We start from the raw sequence: 17,853 nt of genomic DNA on the forward strand, positions 1-17,853 counted from the left end.
AAAAAAAAAAAGTAAAGAAAATAATAAGGGAAAAGCCCAAGACACACTTCCTATGGAGAGGGGCGGGGGGGAACCAGCATGTAATTTCTGTCCTTGATGGAATGTATTAAATAAGCAAACACCCCAACAAGGAAAACAAGTAATTGATTTTAAAACTTCAATAGATTCCCATCTATCACAGATAAAGTCAAATTATTTTGTGAGTTTTGCAAGATCTACACACAAAATAGCTCCTGCTTAGTTCATTAGCCACAGTTAATCAATATATCAAAATCTTTCACTTCTCAGAATTTGCACATAGTTCTTTTGTTTGAAATGTTTTCCTCTTTCCCATCTCATTAGCTAACTCGACTTTTCCTTTAGTCCTCTGCTTAGATGTCACACCCCCCGAAAGCTTTTCCTTACTTGTAATATTTTATTCCAGAGAGCACTATCTTTATCAAATTCCCATAGCATTTTTTAAAATTATTACTTGTCTCTCAGAAGGACCAGAGCTCTGCAAAGACAGATACTATCTGTCTTCTTCAAGGATATGCCATTGGTGTCCAAGTTAATACCTTGAGGCATAGTAGAATTCTATAAATATTACTTACATGGGAAAGCTACTCATGCGTTTGTTTCCTCCACCCCTTAGTATTCTAAATGATCTCACTGTTCCTCACATGTATAATTTTATGATCCACTCCCAACCCTGTCTCAAACTTTCCAACTGCCTGTCTTCAAGTATATCTATTTTAAATCAGGAATCCGAATGCTAGGAATAATGTACTCTATTAAAAGTAGCAAGAACAATGATACAGTGCTAGAGCATTTATTCTTCTTGAAGAATGTACTTTACAATTTACAATGAATGAATTTAAAAAGATGAATGAAGAAAATACATACCTATTATTTTGAGATGTCAAAAAAATCATATGTTTCAGTAGCATATGATAGATATAGTATTTAATATATAAAATTAATATTTGGTAAACAAACTTGTTAATGCCACTGACTTTAAAATAGGATTGCATGCAATTCCTTTTAATGTTAGCCTATTTGTAAATGACATTTTAATTTATTCTTTACTGATTTTTCACTGAGCAGCCTACTTATACTTGCAAATTTTTTTTATTTTCAAAAATACCCTTATCTTCCCAAATGTTACTCTCAAATCTCTTTCCAGAATTACATTTCTCAGAACTTAGCCTTTTTCCTGGTTTATGAATTAAGTCATTGATCTCTTTGCCAATTTTGCCAAGCCAGTTTTTCACAGCTGGTGGGTTAAGACTTAGCAATAACTCATACCAATGTGTATTTGTCTTTAATGTGTAGAGTCCTTGCTGTTGAGCTGCATGACTTAAAGATTTTATTGGCTGAGCAATTAAAGCATCAGTGTTCATTAACATGCTAATATAATCCTTTTATAGGGAGAAATTGAGATAGAATGCTGTAGCCTTAGAAATATACCATGCTTTATAAAAAATGGCATCAATGACACACAAAGCATAAGATTGAGAGAGTGGGTAGACAGATTGTGTGGCAAAAACACGCAGGAGAGGGGACATCATACCTGAGTGTCCACTGCCTCCAAAGATAGTCTGGAGACCGCTCTGTAGGACAAAAGGAACATTAATGTGGGACCTGGGAAACTGTGTTCTCATTATGATTGCCACTCATTAACCATGTAAACTTGTGCTAGAGGGATCTTCCAAAAACCCCGATCAGATTCAGTTAGCTCTCTCCTAAAACCTTTCCCATTTCATACAAGATAGACTTCAGATTTAAAAAAAAAAACTTTTTAAATATTTATTCATTTTTGAGAGAGAGACAGACAGAGTGTAAGTGGGGGTGGGGCAGAGAGAGATGGAGACACAGAATTTGGAGCAGGCTCCAGGCTCTGAGCTGGCTGTCAGCACAGAGCCCAATGCGCGGCTCGACCCCATGAACCGGGAGATCATGACTTGAGCCAAAGTCTGACGCTTAACCTACTGAACCACCCAGGCATTCCTAGAGTTCAGGTTTTTTAATGTGCCTCATGAAAGTTTCATGATCTGATTCCTGCCACCTTCTTAATTTGTCTTTGGCATTTCTGTTTCTCCATTTCATTAATTGTAAATGACTGTGGTTAGGTTAGATGGTTTCTATAGTTCTTTTCAGGTCTAACAATCTGTGATTCTGAATAATTACAAAGTCAGCCTCAGCTTTCAGATAGGATAAAAGGGGATGTGTAAATTTATAAATTACTCTTTCTAACAGATCAACTTGAATTATCCTGGGGCAAGAGAGGTTGTTCAAGTATAAGAAACAGGATTTATTTATGCTTTTTAAGTTTGTTGGCGTATGACTGTGTATCCTACAAAATCCTGGAGAATCAGATTCTTCACTGCAACCATATAAATCATGTTCTCTTTGTTAGAATTGTAAAGTATGTGGGCTGGTAATGACTTGGAAACCTCTAGCCTTTATATATATATATATATTCCTTCCAAATGCTTTCATATTTCCATATCACATATATATATATATATATGACGAAATTAAGAGATGAAATGCCTGTCAGTTTATAACGGAGCCAAAGACCAGAGTCTGGTCTTCTTTATCCCCCTGCAGTGCTCTTCTACCATGCAAGATTGGATTTTACCACAATAGCTTATGTTCATGTTCATACAAAAAGCTCATGTCCAACTAAACACCTGGGCAACATACTAGAAAGAAAGGATTCGCTCTGCCAAGTTGAGGTCCAGGTCAGACCAGTGTGAATTCCTTCTAGATGAATCCCTTCCAGATGAAAAGCCATGAGAGGATTCATTGATTCATCTAGCACATTTTTAGTAAGGGCCCACCATTGTTCTAGAACAAGGCCTCTACCCTCCTGAGTCTTATATTCCGGTGGAAATAGATGACAGACATACTGACAAATAGCTTACTAGGATACTTTCAGACCCTGGTAAGTAATGTGGAGAAACTGGGGCTTGGGAGGTTACTTTAATTTAGTGAACTTCTCCTTACCTTGATTGTACCTCTCTTTTCAGCTCCATTAATTGCTCCATCTTACCAACTCTTGTGAGATTTATTTTTCTTTTTTTTAATGTTTATTTTATTTTTTGGGGGGGAGGGAGGGTTTGAATCAGGTTCTGTGATGACAACAGAGAGCCCAATGTAAGGCTGTAATTCACATGACCTGAGCTAAGTTGGAGGCTTAACCAACTAAGCCTCCCAGGCACCCCAATAAAATTGATTTTTCTATGCCACTTCCCTACTCCCTTCCTTCCAAATGCTTTCATATTTCCATATCACAGCAAGGATGATACCTTTCTTGTATTTGTTGGACATTTAAGTGCATTCCTCTTCCATCTCCTATCCCATAGCTGTATTTCTGTTTTATTTCCTGCATAAACTCCAACCGAATGGAATACTCACTGTTCCTAAATGTTTCATTCTTTGCTGCCTATGCTGCTGGCACAAGACTTGAATCTCTAAAATACTCCTCCTGCTCATGTTTGAGATCTCTCTTTGACAGGAAACTGTTCAGTGGCAGCTCTCTCCAACTTTGTACACGTCTGTCACTTTAAGCCTACTTTTTCAAAATCTACCTCAAGCCTTGCCCCACCAACCAGCAAATTGTCCTTTGTTGCCCAGTCTCTTAGTCATCAACTTTTCTCTGAATACCAGTCCTGGTAGCGAATATATTCTTTCTTCCCTTCCCTTTTCTTTTCTCTTTTTTTCTTTTCTGGCACTTGGCATATAGGACCGTATGCTGTTATTCATGCTGAATCCAGGCATCTTAATTTCATTATTAGCTTCTCAAGTTGGGAGGGAGAGGAAGAGTTGTAAAATTATTTATATCACCAAATGTGTTCTGCATTAATAAGTGCTCAGAACAAAAAAGCACTGTGTTAAAAAAAAATGTTGGTTGCTCCCTATTTAATGCACATTGTTATTTGTTTCTGCTATATAGTATGCATCACTTCATAACATTATTATTTGAGAGTTATTTCTCTGGCTAGAATTTGTCTTTGTTGCCTAATGCTGTACTTAGACATGGTGCATGTCCATTGTATACTTGTTGAATTAATGAATAAAATCTTAAAAACACGACTAGATATTCAGAGCCTGTAATTTTCTCATGTATATGGTAAATTCTAAGGAGGGAGATGGAGGAAGAATAGTGTTATAATGGTCCTGAGATTTATTTGACTGAGAAACATTCTGTTTTTTGACAGAGTTCCTCACTCTGTGTTTTGAGGAACCATAAACCTCTCTTAGAGATATTGCTCTGTAAAGTATAGGGTTAAAACATAGAAGGCACCTAATTGGATGATGATGAAAGTGGTGGTGATAGCACTGAGAAGGATTATAAGTCCTTTAGAGGCAGGACCTATGCTTAATTCTCTTTGTGCTGAATTTTGGAAGCATTGTTAAAAGCCACATGGTGCAGGGGCACCTGAGTGGCTCAGTCAGTTAATCATCTGACTTTGGCTCAGGTCTTGATCTCATGGTTCGTGAATTCGAGCCCTGTGTTGGGCTCTGTGCTAGCAGCTCAGAGCCTGAAGCCTGCTTCAGATTCTGCATCTCCCTCTCTCTCTCTGTACCTCCCCCACTCATGGTCTGTCAGTCTCTCTCTCTCTCAAAAATAAATAAAAACGTTTTTAAAAATTAAACAAAGCCACATGGTCCAGCAGTGAGCCCTGTGTGTGGATCTGTACATGTCCAGCCCAGGCTGCAATACTTTCTCTTGACAAGACCTACCTTCTATGGTAGCTCTTTCTAACTTTGTGACATTCTCTCTGCTTAGTAGAAAGTTATATTGTGGCAAACTCCATCCCTGTTACTATCCACCTATGATTAGAGTTCTACACCTCAAGGTCATCAGTATGACTGAAAATCCAGTCAACCGACTTGGGCATAGAAAACATTGAATTAAATGTGTAGAGAATTCAACTGAATTTATGAGAATTTGACATTAAGTTTTTGAATTGGGATTTCAAATGAAAATATACCCGGGACTAAGTTTGAACATGATTTTCCGCCAGATCACTTTTTAGTCGTGCTGTTTTTGGGCTTGTGAGTATCTGAACATATAAGTAGAAATGACATTTATGTAGCTTTGTGGTTTTAAATGTGGCTGTTTGGGGAGTTCCTTTTCTGAAGATAGGGCATAAGAAATTCAAAAAGGCAACTGACAGTTCAGTACACTCTGTTGCAATTATATTTTTTGGTATTGTGCTCTTTTTTCCTCCCTTTGCAATACTGCTCCTGACACTTCATATCTCTGGGTCATGAATTCAGTATTTTTTTGTGATCCAAACCATTCAAGTTCCTAAAAGTCTTCATGTTAAATAGGTTCCTCATTTTGCTTTATGACCCCAAATTGTATTTTCTCTGATCATATGATAGCTTCACAGGAAAAATCTACAAAAGAAAATGGGACCAACCAATGTCTCCCAACACTGTATTTGTAGACCCACCAACAAACGATTTGTAGAGATAGTATTCAGGCTGTCACAAAGTATCCCTATTTACTTTATAAACCAAATTATCCAATAGCTTTGACTGTCAATAGGGCCCATCGACATAAATCACCCTGTCCTTTTTCTGTGTCTCCTCCCCTACGACTTTAATACTCTTGACATTTTTATTCCTTAAGTATTCTTGGGAGGGATCTGGGGTGCTTTGTGTACTTATGAGTTTGATTTGCCAGGCTTAGTGGCTATTCCTGCTGAGGTGGGCTTCCCCCTCTGGTGTACTGTTTGGAGAAAAGGACAGCGTCTTCAGTAACTAATACTTTCTCCAGCTGATACTTGGCCCTGCTGTAGGCACTGAGGCTACATCCTTGACTCTACCAGGAAATAAGATCTCTCACTAGGAACCAGTCTTGTTTTGAGGAAGTGCCACAGTGTGCTCAATAGTTCTCCCCTCTGATAACCAAGATGTCTTCACTGAGTTGTGTTCATTATTCTTGGCTCTTTTCTCCCCAAAGATAAATTCTTTACACCTTTGTGCCATCTTTCCCAGTCACAAGCTTAAGCCCAGGGGACTCCTGCAGTGGCTTTCAGTAACTTCCACGTCTGTGTAGCTCTCGCTCAGAGGAGCAGGGTTAAAGACCCTTGATCCAGCTGAGCACATTAGTAATCCCATATGATTCCTATTATTATCTTAAGACCCTGGAAGCAAATGAGTTTTCATCATATTCCCCCAGGGTGCCTGTAGTTTGATTTTTAGGCTATAATTGAATGTAATACTTGCCTTGAAGACTAGTGCAAACATTTAGAAGTAGCATGATATCATGAGAAGTGTATTATACTAGGAGTCAGATAATTTGAGATCTGTTCTTTTAAAAAATGTTTATTTATTTAAAGAGAGAGAATCATAAGCAGGCTCCATGCTGTCAGCACAAAGCTCAACTTGGGGTTCTGTCCCACAAACCATGAGATCAGGACTTGAGCAAAAACCAAGAGTTAGAGTCTTAACCAACTGAGCCACCCAGGTGCCCCGGAGGTCTATTCTTAAATCTTCCTTGAACTAGTCTTGAAGCATTTATTCATTCATTCTGTAGCATTTATTGACCTTGTAATATCCTAAACACCCAATAAGGTATTGTAAATATAAAAATGAATTACATACTTAGTGATTCTTAACCCTGTTTATGCATTAGACCATGGGTCATCAAACTATAGCCTGCAGGCCAAATCTGATGCAACTTCTGTTTTTGCAAATAAGATTTATTGAAATACTGCCAGGATCATTTGTTTACATTTGCTTATGGTTGCTTTCATGCTAGAACAACAGAGTAAAATTTACAACAGATATCCTATAAGTCCCAAAGCCTAAAATGTTTACTGTCTAGGTCTTTACTGAAAAGTTTTGCTGACCCCTGCATTAGACTTATCATGGAGAAGATTTATAAAAGAAATCATTGCCTGTGTTCCACCACAGATAGTTAAATCAGATTTGGAGTGGGGGGTTGTTTTTAAATGTTTTTTGTTTTAAATGTTGTTTTAAATGTTTTAAATGTTTTTTAAAAAAGCATGACAGATGAATATAATGTGTGCTAGAGTTAAGAGACACAACTAGATGATCTTTACCCTGGAGGAGTTTATAAGGCTTGCTGGAGAGAAGAAGCTTATAAAACTTAGTAAAGGTACAATGGATGAATCTGCAATGGTAACACAAATTTCCAGGAGAGCACTGTATAGGGAGCATTTTACTTATGAGGGAAGTTTTCACTGAGAGACGTTTAAACAGATTCTTGAAGGATAATCCACTGGTGGGCAAGATCCACTAAGGGTGGTAATAGGGAAAGAAGGAATAGAGAGAATAGCATGTACAGAGGCAGGTACATATGAGAGAGCACAGTCCATTTGAGGAATTATTGGAAGTTCACTGAGAAGGAAGAAAGGAGTGGGCATAATCTATAAAACTGAGAAAATAAGGGCCAGAACGGAAAGATCTTTTTATGCTAAGAGGTTTTTAATTTATTGTGTTAATTTTCATTTAGTAGTTGAGTGGTAAAATTGAGTCTTTCTAGACCTCCATTTTCTCATCTGTAGAATAAGTAGTTTGTTTAGATTATTGCCAAGATCCTGTTACCTCTAAAATATAACTTTCTGAGATTTCATCAGTTACTTCTTTTGATACTGTCAGGACTGGGTTATATGAATAGCATGACTTCCGGAGTAGTAAGTCACCTGTCTCCTATAACTGATCCATTTCACTCAATAGTACAAATGAGAACATTGCTACTTTGGGGATTCACCGCAAGGATTTGAGAGAGCAGACTTCTGGAGAAATAGCATGACTGGACCAATGCATTAAGGCCTTTCATAAAGAGTATTTCATAATGATAAAATATTTGTAAAATAGTTTATGTTCCATGCATAGAGGTGCTATAAAATGGGGAGAGTCTTATTGTAAAAATTCACATTCTTTCCAGTTTAAAAAATTCCACATTTTCCCCAATGCCTGTTATGGCTTACCATGTCTTTACACTCAAAACTTATACTCTGGTTTCTCTTCAGACCACATAAATCTTTCGCCTTTTACACTCAAAACTTGGTTTGTGAACATCTATGGAAGTTCTTCAATATGATATCTTATTACTATTTTACAGTTTCTCATTTATATCAGGTCTCAACATTGTAATTTCACCTCTGTTCAGAAACTTGCTGGGATAGCTATATCTCTACTTCTATCTCTAATAAACTATATGGTATTGGTTTCATGTGTTTACATGAAGATTCAAGTTCTGGTGTATGTAAATATCTTATTTACCTCTTAGTGCCTTCCCAAATATGCAGAATAGCCAGTAAATCAAAAAATAATATATGGTAGGCTCAGTGATTGAAGATTCCAAGACTCCAAGGTAGCAAACTTGTACTTTCTGATTCATTTTATCAGAGATAGATGACTGCACTGAAATTTTCTAGCTATATTTAGAATGTTGCAAGTTGACATATATAGACATCTTTGAAATGCCAGCAAGACCTATTGGAAAAAAATGTTTACAGTTTCTGTCATTTGAACATCAAGCATTCCTATTAAAGGAGATGTTTAGAATACTTTTAAAAAATGCTTTTCAATTGGAAACTATTGCTCTCTCCAAAGAAAATTATGGAGAAACTCTAGAATATTGGCCACTGTTGACCTCTTTGCCCTACTTCTTCTTCACAGACATTGATGAGTGTGCTGAAGGGCGCCATTACTGCCGTGAGAATACAATGTGTGTTAACACCCCGGGTTCTTTCATGTGCATCTGCAAAACTGGATACATCAGAATTGATGATTATTCATGTACAGGTAAACAATAATTATTCATGAAATAAAATCTTCCTATTCCTTAAATTTACTTTTAAAGCTTTCTTTTAACTCTAATATTTTGGAGAAGGATGCCATAAGTTCTCCCTTACAAAAAAGCAAGCCACAAGGAAAAGCATATCTCCTTGATTTGGTAGTTAATTCTGAACCTGCTCTAAGGAAAGGAATACCTGCTTGCCCTGGGTAAGTTTTATACTCCCTATTAGGAGAGTAAGGAAACACTAGAGAACCAAATTAATATTATGCTAATTTTAAACTTAAACAGTTTTATACTCAAGACTTACGTGAATCCAATGGTAAATCTGAGAAACAACCCTTAAGTAATATTTACTTTATATGGCAGTAGATTTTTGCATAGAGGAAGGATATCATAAATAATGTGATATTTTCAGAAATAGATTCTTAGAGTGCTAGAAAATGAGAATATTAAAGAGAATCAAGCTCCTTCATGCCTCTGGGAAATGCAGCTGAGTATGTCAAAGAAGTTTTGCTTATGTTTGTTTTATGAACTATCACTCCCTTCCCTCTCACTACCAGTCCTGTTCATGGATAATTTGAGTGTAGTCATGTCTAAAGTTGGTCCTGGAACAAGACAACCTATTCACTTCATATTCTATGAGTTCCTACCTGTAGAATATGAAAGAAAATGGTGCTAGAAGGGTAGCTTAAAGACTATGGGGTTTGAGGAATTGTGGGTGTGAAACAGAAATTTCTTTGGATTTCTTTTTTTTTAAATACAAGAATCTTAAAACTAAATAAATTTTAGAAAAGCATATGGCATCATAAAATTAAAGAGTACTTAAAATATTATTCTTGTCACTTTTTATTGTACCTGTCACTTTCTACTCTATCTCCAAATTTATAATTTTTGTCAGATGGATAGACAAATAATACTTCAAGGTTTCCAGGGAAAGAGACTATAAGACGCTAGTAACTATGAATCTATAATTAAAGTGTCATCTTTGCCTCTGTGTTAGTGTACAGTCTCCTAAGTTTTCATTATTGTGACCGTAGTGTGTACTACTTGATATCTTTTTTATCAAGATAGAGGTCCTTCCTCTAAATTCAAATATAGTATTTCTATAAAAACAAAATGTTGCATGTAAAATATAATGAGAAGTGACCTCACCATCTATGGAGAATAACCAAAGATATTTTGAAGAATATATATTTCATATAGAGTTGAAATATATGAGTCAATTGATTGCAAAATCTTGCTTTTTTTTGTTTATTCTAAATATTTCCATATTATAGAACCAATTCTTCACTTTTTCATTAGACAAAATTTAATCACACTGAATGGCAGAGTTTTTGAAAGAGGACTATGGAGATCTTTTTCAACATAAAAAAATATAAATAACAAATCCCGATAATTATATGGAGAATAAAACATACAGTCTGATTGGTAATATCAGTAAGTCTGAGTTCCAGTGTAATTGTTAACAAGAACAACAGCAACAACCAAAATCTTAGTAAAACTACTGCATCTCTGAGTATTTCAAGATGTGCTCATTAAAAAAAAGGAGAGCTAGCAGTTTTCAAGGAGTCTGCTGATTCCCTGGCATGAAAGACTTAAAACTGTACATTTTTATACTTCCTAGTGACTCTTTTTGTTTTTCTAACATTCTTAAAAAGTGTTCAACACTGTAAGTAAGAATACATGACACATAATTTGGCCTCCTGTTGAAGGAGGAGTGTTTCTTCGGGGCAGAGTATTTTTAAGAGCTTCATTTCCATTCCAAGCATGTCTGTTGGCTGTAAATCCAAGGAATGGTTGAACTGTCATGGCTTCCAGAGAATCTCCTGTTCTAGCCTTACCTCTCCTAGTGTATTTTCCTTCCAAATAAAATCCTGCAAATTACTATTTGTTTTTGACTACTTAAGGAGAATTTTCCAGTAAGATTCCAAAGTATCTAATGATATAAATAAAGTATCCCATTGTAGGAATGCCAGTGAAGGTTGAGATCATTTTAAGAAAAGCTGTGCAGGCCATGATTTTTGTGCCTAACTAACCAGAGCCCAGAATTTCTAGATCTGGCAGGTGATGGAATGCATTTCCTTAATGATGTGTTAACATTCCCAGCTAGCACCGCATGTTTATGCTTCCACTTGAAGAAAGACTTCTTGCCCTTAGATTTTCTATATATTATGGGCAGGTCTACAAATTTGAGACTTTACATCCATACATAAAAGTTGGATTTTCTAGGGAATAGGAGTGGATTTTATTTTATAGTCCAAAGCCAGACGATCTTTGGGAAAACTTTTTATGTTAGACCATGCAGGCTCAGCACACAGTCAGGGTTCCTGTAAAGGAAATGAATGTGTAAATGCACCCTCTTTCACCCTCTCCCTCCCCACTTTAACTTTAGTATCTATACAAAAGGCTCAAAAAATGACTCCTCTGACAGGGGTTTGCCTTGCACCTGAAGGTATCTAGGCTGTACCTTTTCAAGAGCTCCCACACGATCAGCGTACGACATTATTTTTCTGATGAAGATTGGGATTTATTTTACATGAATTTAGATACAGACATCCACATTCCTGCAGTAGTAGGCCTTCCAGAATAAATGTCAAGACACCATTGCAAAGCCTTTCCCTGACATTTGTGGCTGAGCTCCTGGAGTTCTGAATTTGTTTTGCTTCTGCATGCTCGCCCCTTCTCCCATTGAAGAGTACCCTCTGCACCCCGCAGTAACATAACTGACATTCTCAACACTAAAGTCTCAGAGCTGCTTGCCCATCTAAAATTAATCATTCTAATTTAAAGAAGAATCTAAGCACGATACATGGTTATTTTATAGCCAGGAGCTGTGATCAATAAAAGAAGCCATTTTTGCTCTCATAACCTTGTCACTCTCACATAGAAATTATGTGTGCTACAGGGTAATTACCTTACATAGTTGGTAGCATTGAATTGTTTATTTTTTTCTTTCAGTTTCAGATCATTTGAGTTATATTTTCCCCATGATCATAAAATTTAGGAGAGGGGGGCACCTGGGACACCCAGTCAGTTGAGTGTCCAACTTCGGCTTGGGTCATAATCTCACAGTTTGTGACTTTGAGCCCCACATCGGGCTCACTGCTGTCATCAGTCAGAGGACTTCAGATCCTCTGTCCCCTCTCTCTTTCCCACCCCACTCATATTCTTTCTCTGAAAAATAAATAAACCATTAAAAAATAAATAAAATAAAATAAAAATTGGGAGATGGCAGAAATCTTAAAGGTAATCTAGTCCAATCTCTTAACTTTCACAGGTGGGAAAACTGAAGCTCAGATTAAATGCCTTGCCCATGGTCATACATGCCATACAGAGGCAAAAGGGGGCCAGAAGATAAGCCTCCTTATTAGTTCTCATATTATTCACCACTTGTTAAATTTGCAACCATATAAAAATAAATAACAGGAAAGATTCATATTTTATTTAGAAATGCATTACTAGTTTATTTTTTTATTTAAATATTTGCAATGTTTATTTTTGAGAGAGACAGACAGACAGACAGACGACAGCATGGAGAAGGGGCAGAGAAAGAGGGAGACACAGAATCCAAAGCAGGCTCTAGGCTCTGAGCTGTCAGTACAGAGCCCGATGTGAGGCTCAAACTCATGAACTGTGGGATTATGACCTGAGTCAGGGTCTGAGGCTTAACCAACTGAGCCACCCAGGTACTTCTACATTATTTAGTTTATAATGTTCAGTAATTAAACTGCCTTTCTTACAGATGTTTTCAGTTCATTAGCTTTGATTCAAAGAGGAATTTTTCCCCTACACATCTTATAATAATAATCCTTAACCAGAAGTCAGTAGAAGAAATATAAATCAGCGTCTTCTGGGCCTCTGACTCTATTATACAGTTGTGCTAATGATTCAGTTGCACAAATGCTGTAGCAGTTTAAGCTCTTCTAAAGTCATTAATATAATTGTCCTTCCAGAGAGGGTGCTATTTATTTATTTTTCCAATTAGTGCTCCATAATGTCTTTCCTTCTCACATCTTTTCCTATTCTCATAGAAGAAAGAATGGGAATACCTACAAGGAAAGAAGGAAAATGAAAAAAGGAAAGAAAGAGGGAAGGAAGGCACACAGAAAGAAGGGAGGATGGAAGGACATAGGAAGGGAGGGGTGAAGAAGAGAAAAGACAAAGGAAAGGGGAGAGAAGAGAAGAAAACAGGTTTGGTTCACATGATCCAAGATGTTAGAAGCCCACTCTTCGGTATCTCTGATTGCAAAAGTAACTTAATTTTTATGTATAACAAAGTTTCTTGGTTACTGATATGGACTAATGGCTTTCTTGGTTCACTCATATAACTGTTAGTTGAGCTGGGCAAATCTTTTTGAGTTTTACTGGACATCCCTTCTTGGAACTGGTCTTGTGTAATGGGAAAAGAGTAGAATATTTCTGGAAACAAATACGGGATCCAAGAACTGTCAAATTATCAAAGGACAAAAACATTCTGAGAAGGCATTCATTTCAGATCTTCCTGCTATATGTCTCTGCTCTGATTATTACAATTAAAAAATAGACTTCCGATTCTTTTTTTTTGTGTTGGTGAGCTTGCAATCTTCCCACTGTTATGCAATTCGTTAGAGTGGGAACAGGAAATTGGGAAAGGCAGACTGGTAGAAGGTATGGAAAATGTTTTGGTCTTAGAGAGAAAATTGATCCTTTAGGGCGGTGGATATCCAGTGAGGGCAGTTTTGCTCTCCTGTCTGCCAGAGGTCATTTAACAATGTCTGGAGACATTTTAGTTATCTAAATCTGTGAGGAAGGAGGTTGCTACTGGTGTCCAGTGGATAGAGGCCAGGGATACTGCTAAACATACTGTGGTATTATTATTAGGTTAGCTTTCCTCTTGAGGAAATGTCTTATTTTCCTAGAAGCTTTTCGGCTGGGAGCTTTTCTCTGTTTTTTTTTTTTTCCCAACTGGGTTATTAATCTTTAACCTATTAGGACATCCACTACAAGGTAGCTCCCCATAACAAAGAACTATATGACCCAAGTGTCAGTAGTGCCAGGGTGAGAAATCTGCTTTAGGGTCAGCCAATCGAAATTGTAAAATGTACACCTAAGATTTTTATTTTACTTTATTTTTTTAAATGTTTGTTTATTTTGAGAGAGAGAGCAAGCAGAGGAAAGGGGCAGAGAGAGAGGGAGAGAAAGAGTCCCAAGCAGGCATAGGCTCTGTGCTGCCAGTGCAGAGCACAACTCAGGGCTTGATCTCATGAACTGGGAGATCATGGCCTGAGCCCGTATCAAGAGTCATATAACCAACTGAGCCACCCAGGCACCCCTGTACACTTTTATAAAAAAAACTTTTCCTTTTCCTCTTCAGGTTCCCTTAAGGCTCTGGATAGTGATGCCTTCTTTCACTTTTTATAGTGTCCATGTCCTTTTATTGGCCTTTGGCCTTCTCAGTAAGGACACTGACCCCCATTCTTCCTCCTTTTTCTTATCAGAAGCCTCTTCTTAGATGAACCTAGGAGAATGATTCTCCAGTGGTAAAATTGCAGGCCTCAACAGAGGGAACCAGGGGGACTTCTTGAGGCCCCTCAAATTACACTCTCCCAATGCACCCTCCAGATGCCTTCTGCTGACCTTGACTGCCTCTGTTCCTCCAGGATCTTCTGATGCTGGCTTTGGTCTATGTTGCATATCACAGAATGTCCAGAAGGTGTCTAAGCACAAGAGATTTTACCAGACACTTCATTCTGTTGTTACTAAAAGAGCCTCCTCTGGTGTTCCCCAAGGGATTTTACTTCTGAAAGTACTTAACCTTTATAGCACTGAATACTCCTAGTGCTTACATTTTATGATCTTACTGTAGCAGTTCCTTTTCTCTAACATGGTCAATACTGATTTTCTTTTAATCATCACTTCTATCTTGTTTGTCAGGCTTATGTAGGTGGATGATTATGGAGAAAGAGTCATGAATTTTATGATGATATTAAGTTTTCTTCGTCGTCTTTACTGTTGGTATTTTGGCGTTTTAAAGAGTCTTGGATACTTCTGTCATGCACAGAAGGTTACAGAGAAGGATTTACTACTGTTCAACTGGAGCCAAAGATTTTAAGTCCTTTGTAACCCATGCGTGCCCCTTCCGCAAATAGTTGCCATGTGCCTGTGCATGTGTGTGTGTTTCTTTAAGGTTTCCCATCAAGCAATGCTAGAAAAGGTAATTGGCTTTAAGTTTTTAAAGAGTCCATATTTTGGAAATACATCAATTACATTAGTATTTTTGATTCTGCATTCCTTAAAAAAAAAACTTAAACTAAAGCTGGTAATTTATTATATGGGTGGACAATAACTTCATTATCAGCTATTTAAAAATAGCACTTGATGTATTTGTCAAAATCAGAAGTACAGAACAAGCCATCATTCATTCACTGTGTGTGTATTACGATAATTACTAGCATATAAATAGTAAAGGGGTAAGATAGTGTAGACAGTGGCAGCAGAGAGGATGGGGAATCAGAGAACACAAATGAGAGAGAACAATGATAAAGAACAGGAAGTAAAGTACGCATATCAACATTCACACACAACAAATTAAAACAAACAAGGTTATTTTTGTTGTAAACCATCTTGGCACTTTATCTTTTGTAAAATGCCTAGCACACAAGAAAACTTCAATACGTGTTAGCTACCATCGTTGTTGTTATAATTATGACTAGACAAGCCATCCTCTTGAGGAAATGTCTCATTTCCCTGGGACCTTTTCAACTGAGCACTTTACTCTGGTTACGTTTCAAATGAGTTACTATTTTTCATAAAATACATAGTTTTGCTGGAGCAATGCATTCAGTGTTCCTGTTTGTGCAACTCTACTTATTATGTAACGGAGAATAGGGGCTTACAAAAAGAAAGAGAAGCCTTGATGTAACTGAATGGCACGTTCTCTAGAAGTTAGAAAACTCCTTCCGCAGGTGGATCCGTTGTACTTCCCAGGATAGGGACTTTCCATTGTTCCTGTGAAGGAGCATTAGATTGGGGTGCGCTAGGGCTGCATGGGTGCATGCAGGCCCCTGTGAGGACACTAATCTGCCCAGAGTAGGGAATACAACCCCTAAATAGTTAGTGAGTCTGCTCAGTCTCAAACACTGCAGATTTTATGAGCTCGGCTGCTTCTATGTGGATTTCTTTTCTAAAGAATCACAATCAGCAACCCAACAATCCTGCCATCTGGCCACTGGCTGCCGTGGCTGTTGGGAAGGACTTCTGCATTTTTATGAACAACCACTCTAAATTTTCTCTTCCTGGAATCACCATTGCATTGTGTATTTCATAAAATATGAGGAATCAGACAACTGTAGGTTTTAAAATTTGAAATGTGGTCCCCAGTGCTAAAAGATGCCTTATGCATTTCCTGTGGCTCACTGTATATGATTATACTGTGTCATTATTATTGAGAAATTTGAAAATATAAACATGATCACAGAAGCAAATTAAAATACCAAGCCCCAAGACTCAAAGAATTAATAGTGAAAAGCAATGTAAACAATGTAATCACAAAAACATTTCTAGAAGAATGTGTAGTGCGGTTACCAGGAAGGGTTAATGTTAAAACTTCAGGCCACGTTTAGAAAACTTGCAGAGAACAGAAGTGAATCATGTCGGTGCAGTTTAGTGAGGAGGCCAAGGCAATGTGCTTATCTCTTTTCTGAAACACATATGTGCATGCATACAATTAGCAGTCAGCTCAAAATGGAACAGGCTCAAAGGCTCACGGAGCTGAATTGCTTTTTTAGAGATGAAAAGCTTGGAAAGGAGTTTGTGCTATCTGAGTCTGTCAGTGAGTAGGGGTAGCATACCAGCTTCAATGTAGCAGTTTCCAGGCTTGTCAGAGTCTTTATGTGGTGTCTCAGGGCAGCCATCGTGTCCATGTATGACCTCCAGCCTGGCCATGGTTCAACCATCAGAGCGTTCAGGGGTGTGCGTCTACACGAGCTTGCCTCTGTGCTAGCTCACCGAAGCGCTCAGATGGTGGGAGCTGCCTCATTAGCCAGCCTCGCCTGCTTCTCCCGGTTAGTCAGTAAACCCTAATTCACCTCTGTCCCAAATAGATGTATTATTTGAGTTTTATTTTGAGATTTTTATATGAAATGCACAGAGTCAAAAACTCATGTAGAGGAATAAAAAGATTATATATGCCAGGAATGTAATAATAGCAGTGTCTTAGCAACAGGCACCTGTGGGGGACAGTATTATCGGAGTTGAAGTTCAACAATGCCTTTCATTTCCTTCTTTGATTGTTGGCTTTGACATGTTAGCTGGTATGAAAATTCGACTTTCCCTCTGCCTCCTCACTGTTTGAGTGCTCCATGAAAGAGTGTTCATCTTCTGGTTCTGCTGCTAATAGAACGTTGTGATGGGTGTGTAATCCCCTGATGCCATTGCCCTGTCTCAATGCTCTCCTTTGCTTCCCAGGCTAGGAGGCCCTTGCACTGTCATACTCAGTCATGGGCTTGGGCTCTAATGGGTGAGTTTCTTCTCTCAAAGCCAAAGCCATGTCTCTCTGTGTGCTTCTGCTGGAGTGAGAGAGAGCCACACTGACTAGTTGGATAGTACTTTCATTGTCTGTGGCCATGTGTTTTAGTACTGGTACTTCATAAAACTTCTGATACCATATGCCAGGATTCCTTTTTCTCAAAGTTCTTTTCTTAAAAGGAAAAACACTGTACTCATTTTCTACTGCTGCATAACAAATACCCCCCAAATTTGGCAGCTTAAATTAATACACATTTATTGTCTCACAGTGTCTGAGTCAGGAATCTGGGCAGGGACTAGCTCCTCTGCCATGATGGTCTTCCACTTCAGGGCCTCTAAGGCTGCCATCCAGGTGTCCACTGGGGCTGGGGAAGGATTGTTTCCAAGACCACCTGTGTGATTGTTGGAAGAACCAGTTCCTTAATGGATGTTGACTGTAGGTTGCCCTCAGTTCCTTACCACATAGGCCTTTCCAACATGGCAGTGTGCTTCACCAAAGCCAGTAAGTGACATCCTGTTGCCTTTGCTGTTGTAAATTGGTTAGAAGCAAATCACTAGGTGCAGCCCCTACTAAA

General features: G+C 37.9%; 1 protein-coding gene across 3 annotated transcripts in view; it reads left to right on the forward strand.

Annotated features, from left to right (window-relative positions):
- NELL2 (neural EGFL like 2) overlaps positions 1–17,853 on the forward strand; it is a 326,766-nt gene that overhangs the window by 173,713 nt on the left and 135,200 nt on the right. For all 3 annotated transcript variants that reach the window (XM_029955181.1, XM_029955182.1, XM_029955180.1), the window contains exon 14: positions 8,653–8,778. In XM_029955181.1, the coding sequence (XP_029811041.1) occupies positions 8,653–8,778 (126 nt within the window). The remainder of the gene's footprint in view (positions 1–8,652; positions 8,779–17,853) is intronic.

This window comes from Suricata suricatta, chromosome 10 (assembly GCF_006229205.1).
Source record: "Suricata suricatta isolate VVHF042 chromosome 10, meerkat_22Aug2017_6uvM2_HiC, whole genome shotgun sequence".
NCBI classification, from domain to species: Eukaryota; Metazoa; Chordata; class Mammalia; order Carnivora; family Herpestidae; genus Suricata; species Suricata suricatta.